Source organism: Lonchura striata, chromosome 1 (genome assembly GCF_046129695.1).
Source record: "Lonchura striata isolate bLonStr1 chromosome 1, bLonStr1.mat, whole genome shotgun sequence".
Classification (NCBI taxonomy): Eukaryota; Metazoa; Chordata; class Aves; order Passeriformes; family Estrildidae; genus Lonchura; species Lonchura striata.
Genome location: NC_134603.1, coordinates 64,297,529 through 64,314,049, shown reverse-complemented (window position 1 = coordinate 64,314,049; position 16,521 = coordinate 64,297,529). Strand labels below are relative to the sequence as shown.

Sequence of the window (16,521 nt, the reverse complement as noted above, 5' to 3'; positions counted from 1 at the left end):
AACATTACCATCTATGTTGAAAAACTCCATGGACAAAAGGCTGATGGATCATATAAATGATAAAGTCTTAATGAAGAAAGGGCAATCCAAATTGAACAGAGTAAAATTTTGGATAGATCTCAGTAAGCTGATATTTTGGGTCCTGCTGAACTAAGTACTAAAAGTATTAAAGAATACTTATTGAAGTTGTACTCAGCAGAGTGCAATCAAAAGTGCTTGGAATCCCACTTGCCTTATTTATCAGAACTGTGAAACAAGGTCATGTAGAAAGAACCAACTATTCCTGCATCTAATCATGGGTCTCATCTTGGAGTTCAAATTGAAAGCAACTGTGAAGCATTAGACTGAAGGAAAAGATGACCTCAGTCATTGACTTGGGGAAAAAAGGTGATTTTGCTTCCCACCTCCATTAAAAACAAAGACACAAAGAAAGAACCCAAAGTGGAGTTAAGATTCATGTCTTGATCTTTGCATTAAGTATGCATATGTACTACAAGAACTTCAAGAGGTTTTTCTCCTACCCTTGAAACATCCTCCTACTACTTGATACTTCTCCTGGAAGCTCTGTTTTCATTAATCTTCTCTAGTTTTTGTTTCCACTAAGCTAAAGAATATAATCCTGTGGTTAATATATAATTATTTTAAGCAAATAATTCTTCCTTCCCTGATTCTTCATCCATACAGATACTCCAAATACGGCCAATTCCTCCTTTTTTTCTGGCTACAGCAAGACAGGCAGTCTTTAGAACACTGTCACAGTCTGAATTGTCTATCAAGAGCTGGTGGAGTTTGCTAGAATTTGACATGCCCTCCTAGAGAATCTATTCAAACTCTCTAGAATCATGTCTTAAGACTGATAAATCTTGCCTCTGTCTACATTAGAATAAAAGGAAAAGCTTTGCAAAGTGCATCTGAACAACTAAGCCAACTACACACTGTGTAAGAAAACTGATACATAAGTCTTTGGCAAACACAGAGCTTTCAACCATGCAACAAAAATTTAGATTTCCAACAATTCAGATTCACAATCTCGATTTTGCTCTTGATTATCCCGTTTGCTTGCAACCTAAGCTTTTCCTTTGAGAAAAGATCTGTGGCTTCAAGGACCTTGCTGTGCATGCAGCAATTTAGGTTTGATAATTTAGGTATTTTATCTATTGTTCTCACAAGCAAATCTCAACTTAATATTCCTGCTTTAAATTCCAACACCCTAGAAAGGAGATTGTTAGTAGACCTCTGCTGTGTATATCCAAAGTAAGATTAGTTCCACCATATACAATGCTTTGATTTCTCAGAACTTGTCTGGACAGTATCTTCTGAACTGTGTGGTCTGCAAGTTTTTTCACCTCTTCTTTCTATTAAGTAAGTGCAACAAATTGAGCATGTGTGAAGTTCCACATATTCTCAAGAAAGGCAAGAGGATGAATATTTATGGCAGGAACTTTCAAAACAGAAATGCAATACCAGAAGTTTATTTACAACTTCTTATTCTGTTATCTACTAACTTGGATATTTACTCCCACTATTAAACTTTCAAATATGTTAAAATGATATGTTTCTATTGTAAAATGAGCACTTCTCTCAGAAAAACCGCTAAGGAAAGTTTCAAAGAAATTATCTAAACACCATCCTCCTACCTACTTTGTGTTCCATCACAAAAGACAATTCTTGACTACAGGATATAAAATTGTGAAAATAAGGGCCAAGCACACCAGTGGCCACTGCTGTGGCTTGGTGGTCCAAAATTTCTTGTGATGGGAACATACGATAACTACTTAGGGGAAAAGTGCAGATTAAATGCACCAGTACAGATGAATATTAAAATATGAATTCTTTGGTAACTCACATGACCTGGTCTGAGTTCACTTGTACATGACTACAAATTTAGCTATTCTCAAATAATGAAATGTGCCAAAATTAAAATTCTGTTATGCTCACCAGCTTAAGATTTGTGCTGATATTTTGGAAGCTGGTGATTGGGAGGTGGGGGGAAGAGCTGAGTCACACATTATGAGTTGGAAGACAAGGAGCAACAGTAATAGGCAGGAAAAAGGCAATGGGCAGGATGGATGTGGAAATGCTGAGAATGTGACAGAGGCACAGAAAGGAAAGGGGTAGTACAGCAGGAATCGAGGAGAGAAGACAGTAATCAGGCAAAAAGGAAAGGACAGTGGCAATGATACTGATTTTAGTAACTCTAAAATATTTGTGTATTTGAAGCGTTACATACATACTGTATGTTTGAAAGAGAGGAATTACTAATGTAGCAGCTATGATTTACTAACACTAATGTATTATTTTGTAAGATTTTAACCAATTAAATACATACTGCGGGAAAACAATTACAACAGGGTATGTCATAAGCACCTCTACTGGAGATACTTAATGTTGGCTATCAATAACTCAGCTCATACTCAAATGATACAACTAAATTTAGAACCTTACTGCATAAAACATAAATAATCTGAAGTAACATATAAGTACTCTGACTCCCAGCACAATCTATTCACCCAGGTCTCAATTTTTCAAATGCAACTTTTTCGACTCCATTCCACCTACACTGCAGGCTACAGAATAGGCAGCCTAATTAACCCCCTCACTTCCTGCTCTCAGACACAAGACACAAAACAAGACAGAGCTAAGGCAGGTTTCTTTAAAAATACGCATTCACATACATGGAAGTTGTAGAACATAATACACTGAAGGAGATAATCCTCATATTATGTGACTTGATGAGGAAGGGAAAACTGAAAACATGCAAGCATGGCATTTAATACCAAAGCTGAAGCTTGTTTCTTTAAATGTAAATTTACTTTGTTTGCTGTCCTGTTATCAGTATTGAACTCACCAAGCCAACTAAAAAAGGTAGAGTTTAATAAAAATTTAACTGCTTTGTTTGTCAACATGAGTGCTGGCAACTTTGACATTTTGTGACAGTTCATATGCAGTTAAGACTACTTACCATATGTAATCTTTCCTTTTTCCTCTTCATCGACAGCTCTAAAAAGATGTGTAACATCAATTTGTGACACACCCATGGCAGTCTTCAGAATATTACCTAAATCCTCTTCTGTTACAGTTCCACCTTCTGACTGGTACAGCTATGAATCAAGACAGCAAGATAAATCATTGCAAAGCTGAATGCCAACTCCTATAAACAGCACTACACTGAAGTAAAACAAAACAAAGAGCGGGTATTAGAAATTCTAGACACTCTCAGACTGATGTAATATATTAAAGATTTCAGATTAGTCTGGGTAAAAAATATCATCATCAGTTCACCTGTGTATGCTTAGAAAGTAAAGCTTGCTATACTCAGAAAAATGTCCTAACCACTGGACTGTCAAATACTAACATGTTTTGCAAACATATAACTGAGAACAATATTCAGTCCATTGAGCTAGGGTGTCTAAGCTCCAACACCGTCTGTAATATCCAGAAATATATTTAGATCAGCCTAAATCAGATACCATTTCCACTTGCTAGGTGTAAAACTCAAGATTCCTTTGACCAAAAGCAAGCTTGCATTAAATGTCTGTATTTAAATCGTATTAATCAGGAGAATCTTACCCCATAGACACAAGGCATATATATATGCATATACATACATTTTCTACAAGTATTTATTCTAGAAAACAATCAATTGCATACTCTTACGTCCTAAAGAATTAACTCAGAAAGAGTTAGCTTTATTACTGACAGATTGATAAATATCAGAAATTGCTCATAGACTCATATCTGCATATATACAGTGTTTTACCCTGACAAATGGACCTGAATACTTCAAAACATCTCTACCAAATACAGCTTCACTAAGCTCCATTAAAATAACTTAATTTGCCTATACAATGTGAAGTGAGAGAAAAGAGGCTTTGAAATATTTCTGTTTCCTTTCCAAACATGACAACACCAAAAACATCAAACCACATAAACAGTGCAATTTTGGAAACTTCCTCTTGATTTCTCTACATCATTGAGAAGGTGGGAACTGATGAGATTGAACAAAACAGGCATAAATATGTATTTTTCACACAAGCATAAGCAGTTGCCATGAGACAGCACACCTTAGTGGAATAAAAATATTGAAGTTCCATGGAAGAAAACATGTTCAATTCAGGAATCTTGCCTTTTGAGCCCTGGCACCTAACCTGCACACTGTTTCACAGGAATAGGGCAAAGACCAAGACATTTCTTTAATAAAACCTGCTACATTTTCACAGAACAAGTAGTCAGGTAATACTGGGTGGTCAGTATAAACACAATATTGACAAGATTTACAACAGCCTTTAGTTTCTTTAGCAGTTTGGAAGGGAAGGTGTAGCACTTACACCAGAGTGCTGCTCTTTGTCCAAACCCCCTGCCAAGGCAGTGTCACCTAGAGCAGGATGCACTGGAGTGCATCCAGGTGTGTTTGGAATATTTCCAGAAAGGGAGATTCCACAACCTCCCTGGGAAGTCTGTTTCAATGCTCTGCCACCCTCAACATAAATAAGTTCTTCTTCACCTTGAGGTGGAACTTCTTGTGATTTAGTTTATGGCCACTGCTCCTCATTCTGTCATTGAGCACCACTGAAAAGAGTTTGGCACCATTGTCCTGACACCCACCTCTGAGGTATGTACATGCATTAATGAGATCCCCTCTCAGTCTTGCCCAAACAAAACATCCCCGGCTCCCTCAGCTTCTCCTCATGAAAGAGATGCTCCAGACCCCAAATCATCTCTGTGGCCTTCACTGGACCCTCTCCATTACCTCTTTATCTTGTGCTGAGGAGCCCAGAACTGGACGCAACACTCCAGATGTGCCTCACGAGGGCCAAGTAGAGGGACAGGATCACCTCTCTTGACCTGCTGGCCACACTCTTCCCAAAGCACCCCTGGATCCCACTGGCCCTCCTGGCCACAAGGGCTGTGCTAGCTCATGGCCAACTTGTCATCCAGCAAGGTCCCAGATCCTTCTCTGCAGAGCTGCTCTCCAGTGGGTCACACTCCAGCCTGTGCTGGGACATGGGGTTTTTCCTCCCCAGGTGCAGAACCCTGCACTGGCCCTTGCTGAACCTCATCAGGTTTCTCCCCATCAAACTCTCCAGCCTATGGAGGTCTCACTGAATGGCAGCACAGCCTTTACATGGATCTCCCACTCCCCCCAGTTTTTTAACAACTCTATATAATGATATTATTTTTCAAGTTCTTCAGTCATGCACTAAACACTTTAACTTTGAGATCTTGTAGCTAGTAAAATGTTGTGCTTTTCCTGAAAGAAGTCATACACTCATTAACTAGTAAGGTCCTTCAATGGCTCCAGGTAAGCTGTGTGAATATCTTATTGTAGGTGAAGTCAGGGCAGGAGGTTGGAAATTATTAAAAAGGTTCTCTTTCCTTATTTTTTAATCCCCAGAATAAGCAAAATTTCCTAAGTTTGAGACTTTTCTCAACCCTTCCAAAAAATGAGCCATACCAGCTTCCCCTTGCTGAGTACTTCCCCTTAATACATGCATAAAGCTTCTTTGCAGTTTTACAGCTAACTTTATATTTTGTAGTTAAAGTGACTCAAAATTATGTATTATAAGTCGGGGAGTGAAGCACAGATGAAGAACAGAAATTTTCCTAAGAAACAGTTTAATTAACTTCACACGCTTCCAGAAAGAAAATAATCATCCAACCTGAGCTTTTCTTCCTCTCAAATGATAAAATTAACTTCCACATTATTAAGCATGACAGCTAAATAAAAAAATTCAAATATTAAAATTATTAAAATTAAAAAACATATTTCCCCAAAGTCCACTTTACATTTACTTCAAATTTGTTCACTTCAGTATGAAGACAGAGCTGACCAAACAGCACCTGTTTTTCTATGCTGCTGTATAGCTGAAATGGACTGAGTCAGGACAGAGACCTTTCTTTCTACTTTTCCCTCAAAAGCAGCAATAAATAAAGCAGCTACTAATGGCAGATTTTCCGTATTTGTAGGAAATAAATATTTTTGCTCCCTCCTCCTTCGGCAAATTTATTGGATTCTGGCTGAAGGGTAAGAATGATACAGGTGAACACAAAGCATTCACAGGAGCCTAATTTCTTCAGCAACACATATTTAAAGTTGTCATGCTGAAGAACCTGAATACAACTACACAGAAAATAAGGCTGCAATGTAGCACCATGCAATTGAATGCTCTGAGCTCCATGTATTCACTACTGAAGACAGCATCAAGACTTAGCACAGCTCAGTGTCAGTAACACTGAAGACCATGTGGAATTCAAGGCAAAGGGAAAAGATGATGCAGGATGCAACAGAGTTAGTATGTAGAAACAGTAATATGAAATAAATTAATTGAAAAGTAATAAATCAAGGTGTCAGAAACCCACTGGTTAAGCATTGCTGCTGTCACTTTCCCAGAAAGCTTGTATTAACAATCTATGGTGATGCTACAACAAACCACTGAGGCTAGAGCAAGGTCAGAAGCACTTCTGGGAAGCATTAAGTCTGGACAAAGACCGCAGGACCACCACACATACAATGGTTAAGACTAAGTGGGAAGAAAATTTTAACAAGAAAAAAGGAGATAACAAAATCTCTATTAACATGTAGGAAATAAAAAAATATTAACTCAAAAAATTAGATTTGATTGAAACATTTTAAGAGTAGTAAGTACAACTCGGAATGTTTGTTTAGAGGAATCGGTACAAAGGACTTGAGGTCTGAAACTTAATTTGCTAAAAGGATTCTACCAGAGTTCTACAGAGAACAATTTCAAATGGCAAGCTTCCATAATTTTACACAATTCAGACTTGTAATGCTTTCCCCATTAACATGAACTCTTAATTTAACTTTCCATTAATATTGTTTTAAAATGTAATCAAGTATTAAAAGGAAATGTGGAAACGTCTATTGAGTCTAATGCCAGTATTAGTAATTTCTAAAAATATGTAAACTACATAGAGCAAGAAAATACAACTTACCTGAAATGCCAGCTGAATTGTTTCCAGAGTTTTGGATGGCTTACAGACAACTGACAGAGCAATGACAAATTCCCGAATGTCAATTACACCATCTTCATTCTGTGAATGAAAACCTCCCATTAAAATAGTGCAATTTGTCTGAGAATTTTCATGAATAACTAACAGTTGCTAAAAATTCAGAATATTCAGAAAGATTGTTACATGTGCCATGTTAAAATCAGTCTCACTAAAATGAAATCACTTGAGGACAAGAACCTGGGTGAAAGCTCTGCAGGTTCTTTTCACAGTCTCAGTCAAAAGTCAGACTTTAAATAGTCTTGGAAGACAGTGCTGCTACTGTCACCCTTTACTCGCATATTTAAGATTTTTCCATTAAACCATCTGAATCACTGGGCTGAAATTAAAACCAGAGAACCAGAGGACAATGCACCCTAATTTAAGCCCTGAATACATGACATCTGCTCCAAGAGAGAACACTGTGGACATATCCACCTCCTGGTTCAGACAGCACCTCATCCAGACAAAGATAATAGTCATTTCCCCATTCTGACTGATTGCCAGAAGAATGAAAAACTGGCTCATTTGCCAAGATCCTTCAGGTTTCAGGCTCGTAATAGTACAAGTCATTTATTTATAAGGTAAACAAAGTATCAGCTAACAGATACTGCATTCATCTGTAATGAGCAGCAGCAGAGGTTTAGCTTGACCCTACCTTTCTTCATCTTCATATTTTGCATCTAGAAAAAAAAGACAGTTTTTGTCCAGCTGATATTCCTTTTAAGTTCTAGCTGAAGGAATGCTTTATTTAGCTGATGACAGGTGCCCTTACCTTGCTGAAAGAGAAGTGCAGTAAGCAAATTTTATGGTGAACTGTTCAGAAATCAGACCTCAGTGAATTCAGTTGAAACAGAAGTAGGCTAAAGTGGAGTTTACCAAAAACAGTAAAATTTTTAGACTTAATGTTGTTTCTTACCTCATCAAAAAGTGCAAACATACTTTCTAATGTCTGAGAAACAGGAAATTCCAAGTAGGTTGAAAATTCTTTGAGATCAACCTTTTCATTCTTCATTTTCATGGCACTGGCAGTATATTTATCAAGATCATCTTCAAGTGTTTCTGGCTTCAGCCTATAAAGCATATTATTTTTGCACATTTTAAAAATCAACCCAGTTTTAACAATACGTATTTCAAAATATCAAATGAAAAAATGGATGATTATGGTATAAAGCACTACAAAGTCTGGTTTCAGAATTATTACAGAATTTGATAATCAAATCATGTATTTCTGTAATTTTAAAGCTCCCATTAGTTCTCAAGCTGTATCAGGAATTACTGCAAGGGCTTAAGAAACCTGGACAAACTCATGTCCTTTAGTCTACCTTGATTACAAGCCATATGTGTAAGCAGTTCAACAGGAAGAAACACAGTCTAAAACTAGCTAATAAATTCCAAGCATGGAGAACTAGGTGGAATTTAGGTCACCTGAATATGGCTGTATTGTAGGACAGTAACATAAACCAATTAAATTTCCAAATTTACTAATGTCACTGAACAGGAAGGACATGATGCATCCTACCTAAAAAAAAAAAAACAACTCAGGGATTATGTAATAGTGATTATACTGTTAATCCTGTTTATCAGTCCTCATTTTTCACATTCAGTCTTGAGTTGAACGAGGTAAGCCAAACAAAATTCTGCAGTTCCTACAGCTACAGAATTTCCTTAGTCTTTCCCCGTTGCAAAACCAGACTTTGATAAATGAACAACTTTATACTTATACAGATATCTACTCGTAGTAGTTGTTCAGTTTTTTGCCTAAGACAAGCTTCCTGTTTTGGCTTTCCCCCCAAAAAAAGAGCCAACAACAAAACAATCCCAAAAAAACTCAAACAAAAAAAACCCCACCGAATAATCTTACTGTGAATAAAATAAATGGTGCTGCTGGTAAGATGCAAAGAAAAGCAGCTTTCCCCCCTAATACAACATCAAGCAGATCTGGATCAGGTCTCCTCTGAACTCATTTAGGGTAACTTTGGCATCTTTCCACTCTGAAGACAAAAGATGCCACTAAAGTCTCCTACAATGTCCTTCTGCAGTTGCCTGTTCTGCTTGCTGCTGCAGGCAAGGAAAAGCAGTTATTCACACAACTCAGAAGCTTACACCAGAACTGTTCACAGACTGCAGCTGGGACTCCTCAGCAGCTTCCTCTCAGTAACAAGAATGAATAAAATGCTTAATATCAGCATTCTGAGAAGCTTCTGAAAAAAGATAAGAGCTTTCTGCTAGGAAGATGATCTGATACATCAGTTCCAGAACTCAATCGCTTGCTGTAGTGACCCTTCCTAAACATCACAACTTTTAAGTAAAAATATAACTCCCATGTTTTTGTTAGTACGTATTGGTAAGTCAGTATAGGTCATAAGTAAACCATGGCAGGACCTGTATTTCTGAATTATAACACTTAAACATGCAAGAATTCTCCAGAAACCCATGGCTTCTATAGAACATTCAGAAGTCCTCCACCCTACCTATCTTAAGATTTAGCCCTAGACAGTGAAAAAAGTGAGACACACTTCTGTAAACATTAATTTTCCACGATCAAGTAAAAAAGCAGAAGGAACAATAACAAAAAAAAAAAAAAAAAAAAAAAATCCATAGAGGATTTGAGATGCACACAGAACTCATTTTCTTGCATGCAGAAATGTCCACTGATAATACATCCCAGAGTAGTGGCTGAAATGGATTTTAACTGTAGCACGAGGACAGCTGGCATCTAAATCCTCCCTTGAGATAAGCTCCCACTGATGCAGAATATGTAGTGTAACACTTCTCTCTAGATCAGAGAGATTTTGTTTGCAATGAATTGTCTCAAAATTCACCTTCTAGAACTGAGCGAGCACTCATTTGGTGAGCAGCACTCAAGACTTGCAAAATCTTCTCTTCACCAGTAATTAACCTGAACAGCTTGAAGGCAAAATCTTGTATGGAAAGTAATAGAGCTCACCAAGAATCTTAAAGGCATCTTGTAGTTTATGTTTTGTAAACATAGAAAGAGGTGTAAGGCAATCTCAAAAGCAGTATGTGGATCAGTGAGGCAAACTGCTTCAACGTGAATATGACAGAATCCAAGGTGGGCTCACTTCCCTCCAGCCCTGCAAAACCAGGAAGTCATTAATATGTTGATGACCCTAAGCTGCTAAACTGAAGTCTTCAGATGCCAAGTATAAATCTCTTTATACGTTCTGAACCAACGTTAAAAAGTTTCAAAGTCCCAATTCCTTTACAATTGTTAGTTTTATCCCAATGGAGGCCATAAATTATAGAAAGCCCATAGCAATGTCTTCCCTCATGAAGTCATGTTTGTTGGCTTAATAGTTTCCATGCAGGATTTAGGCTTTATGATATATAAAATTATTTGCTGTTGTTTTGCTCCGTTTTTTAGGTCAGTGCACACTAAAGAGAATAAGAAGAATTCCTGAGTTCATGAAGATGGAAAGGACATTTTTCAAGATTAACAGCTCTGAACATTAAGTTCTTCACAGAAGACTTCACAAGGAAAACCAGATCCCTGAAGGTAGAATATTTTACAGTATAATTATCACTATTTTTAGCAAGTAAGCTAGTTTTAGCTATATTTGACTATTTGAAAATAAGCTTACTTCTTGCATGCTGGGAACCTGCCAAAAACCTTCAGAGAGCTGGAAGAACAGCTGGATCGTGTAGCTAGCTACTGGAAACTGCAAGCACAGAGAAACATGCCCTAAGCCAAAAAAGTGCAATACATTCAGTTTTATGTCTGCTGATGTACTTCTGTGCAACTTCTCGCCACCACAGAGCAAGTATACTGAAAAACTGCAAAACTGACCTTCTTGAATACTCTTGGCACACACTGCTGTGATCCACAAAATCAGGGGCTACCATGGTTGGTATCTGCTATCAAGTCTGATCCATGATCACGTCCTTTGTGGAGAGCATTGCTTTTATCACAAGTGCAGATGGTAAACATCCTCCAGAGGTTTTTTTTCCTTGTTACAGATGACCTCTGAGCACTCTGAAGTCACAGCACAGGTAGTTAGCTGTGAGGATTGTTACTCCAGGGACACAAAGTTCTACCTACAGTCTGGATGATTTCAGACAGAAATCTGAGAGCAGAAGACTGTATTGTAGTGTGGACAGTAGAGGCTGTTGAGCAAGAATAGACAGGCACCAGGCCTGAGGTCCTTGCAGATCTTCTTGGTAGCTTACAGCTGCATTGACTAAAAGGATCCTCATGGTCAACTTGATGAGGTATAATTGGGAATGAGAACAAACAGAAGCTTGAAACAATATGAGCAAATAAATTGAAACCAGAACACAAGGATCTCCTAGCAGGCAACTACCCTAAAGCAGCTCATAAGAAGTATCTCATAAAAAGACAAAGACTAGACTTAATTAACTGTATTAACGCTTCCTGAAGAAGATATCCAAAGAGGTTTTCAGTAAGGCATAAAATCCAGACAAGATTCAATGACCAGAACATGGCAATAGATCCAGTAGAAGTAAAAACAGAGATTCACTTTAAACACTGTGGCAATTAATTACAGAATAAATCATCAAATGAAGCGAAGTATTTACAATGTATGAGAAAAAAACATACGAAAGCTATATCATAGACTGCATATAGTTTAGCAATTAGCTTGTTGGTCAGACATAAATTACCAGACTGAAGAGATACGTGACTCTTTGAGGAGTAATGAATGCACAATTTGAGAAGATAAGTCTAGGATCAATTGATCTAATTGATAAAGCAGTCATTTTATCACAGAGTTTGGTACAAGCCAACTGTACAGCTTTGTGAAAAGAGGCTGAGCTCTTCCTTAGATGAAGCATGAGAACTCACTGCTGTGCCTGCATGCATTCTGGACTGGATCCCATCCAGCTGAGCACAGGCTAAGAACATTTTACAGACAACAATAATGAATGTAGGCACATAATGTGCACAGAAGTAACTCCGAGCAAACCGAGGTGTAAGTTGATTTAAAAAAAATCTAAACAAAAAAGAACTCTGAATTTGCCTTACTATAGGAATCTTAAATCTGGATGTTACCTTGAAAGTATGTCATTGCTCAAAAACAAGTATTAAGACTGGATGAAAAATCCATAGGATAAAATTTTCTCTTCCAGTTATTTAGGGATGCTAGTGGATGATCTTAATGCCTCCCTGACCTCAAAACCTTTGAATAAACAGCAAAATGACTACATTATTATCAAACATGCATTAGAGATGAAGTCGTATTACAATCTTCATCCAATTGTGCCAGAAAAATACCATCAAAATATCCTTCTTACTGGCACATGCCCAAATTCAGAGAGGATTATATTTCACCAAGGATTAATTGCTCATACCAGAGAGAGAACTTCTGGACTGCAGTGAATCTCACTCACAAATGCATGTAACTGTTTCAGAGCCCAGAACAAAACCCTAGAAAAGCATAATTTGAAAGAACAGCTTCAGAGCAGACAGAAGCCCGACAACTTAACAAGAGGATTAAACTGAATCCTGGGATTATCAACTGCATAATAAGAGACGTGGGTGGTTGATTTGTTTTGTTTCACTTGTTTTTCTTCCTTAGTACTGTAAATTTAGAGCCTTTTAAACAAAGTGAGAATCTTTATTTTCCCTTATAAGTCTCTCCTATCCTAATGGAAGTTTTTCAGATGGAAGCCCTAACACTAGATTAATATATGCTTGTCATATGAATCGATGATGTGTGCTGTCCTACATTCTTTATTCTCCAATGGAGCTTTTTCTTTTTTATTTTCATTTATGTACACAAGCTGAAGATGAAGGAAAATTAGTGAAAGGAAATAAAATACACAATGGAAACATTAAACTATGTACTTTCAGGTGATGAGACAAGAAAATGAAAAAGGGTGTTTGCATATCAAGAGTTAATAGGATGAGGCTGTACATTTAGTTCATGGTTGACCAATAAAATCACTGGAAAAGCAGGAGAAAAACTGGAAAACAGCAGGAAGTTCTACTATTTGGTTTATGTAAATTGTTCAGGTTTGCTGAGGCTTTTTTGAAAGGTAAAGCCAGCAGGAAATGGCACTGTGGGAAGAAAGAAGAGAGGACCTACACTGCATGCACTGACCTACAGCTGCATTGGAAAGTCCATCTGGCAGTGGCCTGCCCAAAAGATCAATCACCACCTTGTCCTTCATGGGAAAGGGTGATCCCTCACTATTACAAGGTTAATCCAGTCAAGATTGCTGTTGGCAGCATTTGTTTTCCCTTCACAGATGTCACAGAAAAAGGCAATTGACTCTCAACTGTATCAAATATTAGGAATCCCACAGTATTCCTGATCCTCTTCAGAAATTGTCTTTTAGCTCAGGACTTTTAGCTCAGGAATGAATGCTTCAGACGCTGCTCACTTGTCAGATGGAAAATAAGAACTTTACAATCTACTCTACTCATAAGGATTCAGGTGTAAAATTAAAATAGTACTGTACTTCACTTGCAAGCAGCAAGTGAAGTACAGTACTATTTCAATTTTACACCTGCATTCCCCTGATTGTATGACGACAATATTCAATTTAAATTCATAAATGCAATATTGTTACATGATGGGAAAACTATAGATAAATAATAAAGATATATAGATATATCTTTATATAGATCTTTATTATAGATATATAATAAAGATGCGCCTTACATATAGATATTGTATATGCTCACCCAAGGCTTCTCACAAGCTTTGCAAATTCTAAAAGACACGTATCTGAAGGCAGACGAAGCTGTCCCTCAGCCAAAGCCAGCTGACAATCTTCAAATGTGTAGTCCGTCACTGGAACTCCCAACGCCCTTCAATAAAGCAAAGAAACACTATAAACAAAACACTAAGAAAACTGAGCAGAATAATTAGTTTTTTCACAGCAAGAAATCCTCTAACAATTTTGCTCTCTATTCTGAAAAACTGTAAGGAAGGGCCAATAAAAGTAAGTTTACATATAGAGTACGAAATATGGTATTTGATGTGTTGCGCAGCATCTGCTTTGACTGAGTCCATGAAAATATGCAAGAACACAAGGCAAAAATTAGGCAGTGCATAGACTTTCATAGACATCAATTTCATATAAGTGAATAACAATGGTTTCAAAATATTTAATCTAGAACACAATATACTGTGACCAATATTTTTATTATTGATTTATTCATGTGTTAGTGCAGTCACCTGAACAGAACAGCTATTACCTTCAGCTAATATTAGTATTATAAAAAAGGCAACATTTCTCTATAAAGAACAGCTAGAACATAGCATATAAAAACTGGTAGAGTTAAACTCTAAGCAAATAAGTTCTTTTTAAATGTATGACATAAGAAAGGTAGAAAAAAGACACTCCCAAGCCTTTATACACCAAACAATTCAGTACTGGTTTTGGCTTCACTTCTAACTTGATGCTCTGTAGTAACTGCAGCACCAAAAGATAATAGATGGAAATCCTGATATTGTAGCTGTCCTGCATTTGCTGTGGCAAAGTTGAGAGAAAGACAGTGTGGTGTGAAAGAGGTCTTTAAGAATTCAGTGTACAAACATAAGATGCAATTAGAAACCCAACATAGCTCCATATAAGCTACTTATCTGCCACATTTCTTATTATACTTGATTTTACTTATCATAGTAAGGAGCATTATCTCCTTCATGCAGCATTTTCTAGTTTGTTGAAATTCACAGAAATTGTTTTTGTTTACTTATCTTCATTCTTTTCATCTATAGTTTGTCTACCTAACTGCTAACCACCTTTTTCATGTGTGAAGTTAATATACCGTAATGGCAAGATTGATGCAAAACCCTGCAGCCTGCCACACTAATTTTGGCTTTGATGAAAACTCTACATTCAATTCTATGCTTTACTAGAAGTAGTTTGATCTGTAATGACAGTTACCTCTTATGCAAACAATTTCTGTCAAACGGTCTCTTCCTCAGAATCTCATTCCAAGGCCTTTGAATACCAAGGTAAATAACATAAGCCAGTTCTCTTTTGTCCACTGATTAATTATCAAACTTCAGGAATTCTGATATATAGGGCATGCACTAAACCTTAAAGGTACTGATCAGGGCTTTTCTCTTCTCTTTAAGGCTGACAAAAGTAAAACATTTAAGAAGAACACCTCACTAATAAATATTCACGCTCCAAAGTACCAAATATAGTAAAAAAATAGATAGTATTTATAAGCTATTTATGCACAAAACAAGGAATTAGAAGGTAGTGATCCTGGCTGAATAGCTTCCCCCTTCCTAAGAAAAAGCAACAAAGAGAAAGGAACAAAAGGACAAAGCCAACTAAACCAAATTATTTAGATACATAGAAAAGTCATCTTACAAGCAGAGTGTTGAAGATTAGATTGCCTCATACTGGTGATCTAAGCAATTAAATACAGTTCCTCTAAAATTTTCTCTGCCTGATCTGCTCACGATTCATCAATCCACTCCTTCTATGAAGTGTCCCAGCAGTATTTGTAAATCAGTAAACAACCTTAATGGAATGGACAAGATTCTTGTGATACTTCACCTCACCCCACAGACTTATGGTAAAATACAGATGAAGAACTCCCCCATGCTGTGGAGATTTAAATCCATTTCCAAGTTCAACCATCCATCCAAGTTCAGGTATTGTGAGCTTGTCAAGACTTCTGGTTTATAGTATTCTATATAGTGTTGTATTATACAAAATTAATTTTCCTCGAAAGAAGAGAAAGGAGTGGATGAAAGAAGCGGAGTCTATCCAGCCAGTTGAGATTACTTCCTATTCCCATCTTTTGTACCGTCTGTGCACTCAATCATCCCTACAGACATCCATGTCAACTGTCTCCAGCAAGGACATGCTGCAGACAGTACTACCCAGAGCAGCTCCATAAAAGAATGAAACAGAAGATCTAGCCCAGTCAAGCACATTACACCAAAATTCATCTATTCTCCAGGCCATGCTAGGTAGAGCATGTAACAGAAATACAGGAACTTACAAGCAATCAGCTGAAGCACAGGGGAACTACATGCAAAAGGGGAAACATGTTAAAAATAAGTTAGGAAACTGAAAGAGTAAAGTGTTCCTCTGTTAGACATATTAGGGAATTAGGAGAAATGGTAAGACACTTAAATTCTGAAAGGACAAAAAAAAAATTAATGTAATTGAAAATGATTAAAGCTGGCAATTAAAAAAAGACTTTAAAGAAACAGAAGAAACTCAAGCATTCTCTCAAGGGAAACAGAGAAGATGGACAAGCTAAAACATAACCATAAGGTGGCAAGCCAAAGCAAGAAACAATAGCTTGTAAAAAACCAAAAGCAAGATGCTTTTCCAGCACATCAAAATAAAGATGACTAAGAGAGATCAGGGCACTTAGCCTGGGGGGAGGGTTGAAGCCTGACTGACTGCCAGCCCAGCACCAATGCCAGATTTAAATAACTGCTAAATAATGGTCCCTGAATATGCTGAAGGAGCCTAGCCAAAGAGGAATTTTTAAAAGCCTAAAATAAACAATCAACAAAAAAATAAAAACTAAAGCTAGAAAATAAATTC

General features: G+C 37.1%; 1 protein-coding gene across 1 annotated transcript in view; it reads right to left on the bottom strand.

Moving 5' to 3' along the window:
* Positions 1-16,521, bottom strand: part of LPCAT1 (lysophosphatidylcholine acyltransferase 1) — a 64,954-nt gene that overhangs the window by 8,789 nt on the left and 39,644 nt on the right. Inside the window, exons 10-13 of the mRNA XM_021528730.3 lie at positions 13,679-13,804; positions 7,928-8,081; positions 6,955-7,053; positions 2,963-3,101 (exon numbers count right to left, since the gene is read on the bottom strand). Of these exons, the coding sequence (XP_021384405.2) occupies positions 2,963-3,101; positions 6,955-7,053; positions 7,928-8,081; positions 13,679-13,804 (518 nt within the window). The remainder of the gene's footprint in view (positions 1-2,962; positions 3,102-6,954; positions 7,054-7,927; positions 8,082-13,678; positions 13,805-16,521) is intronic.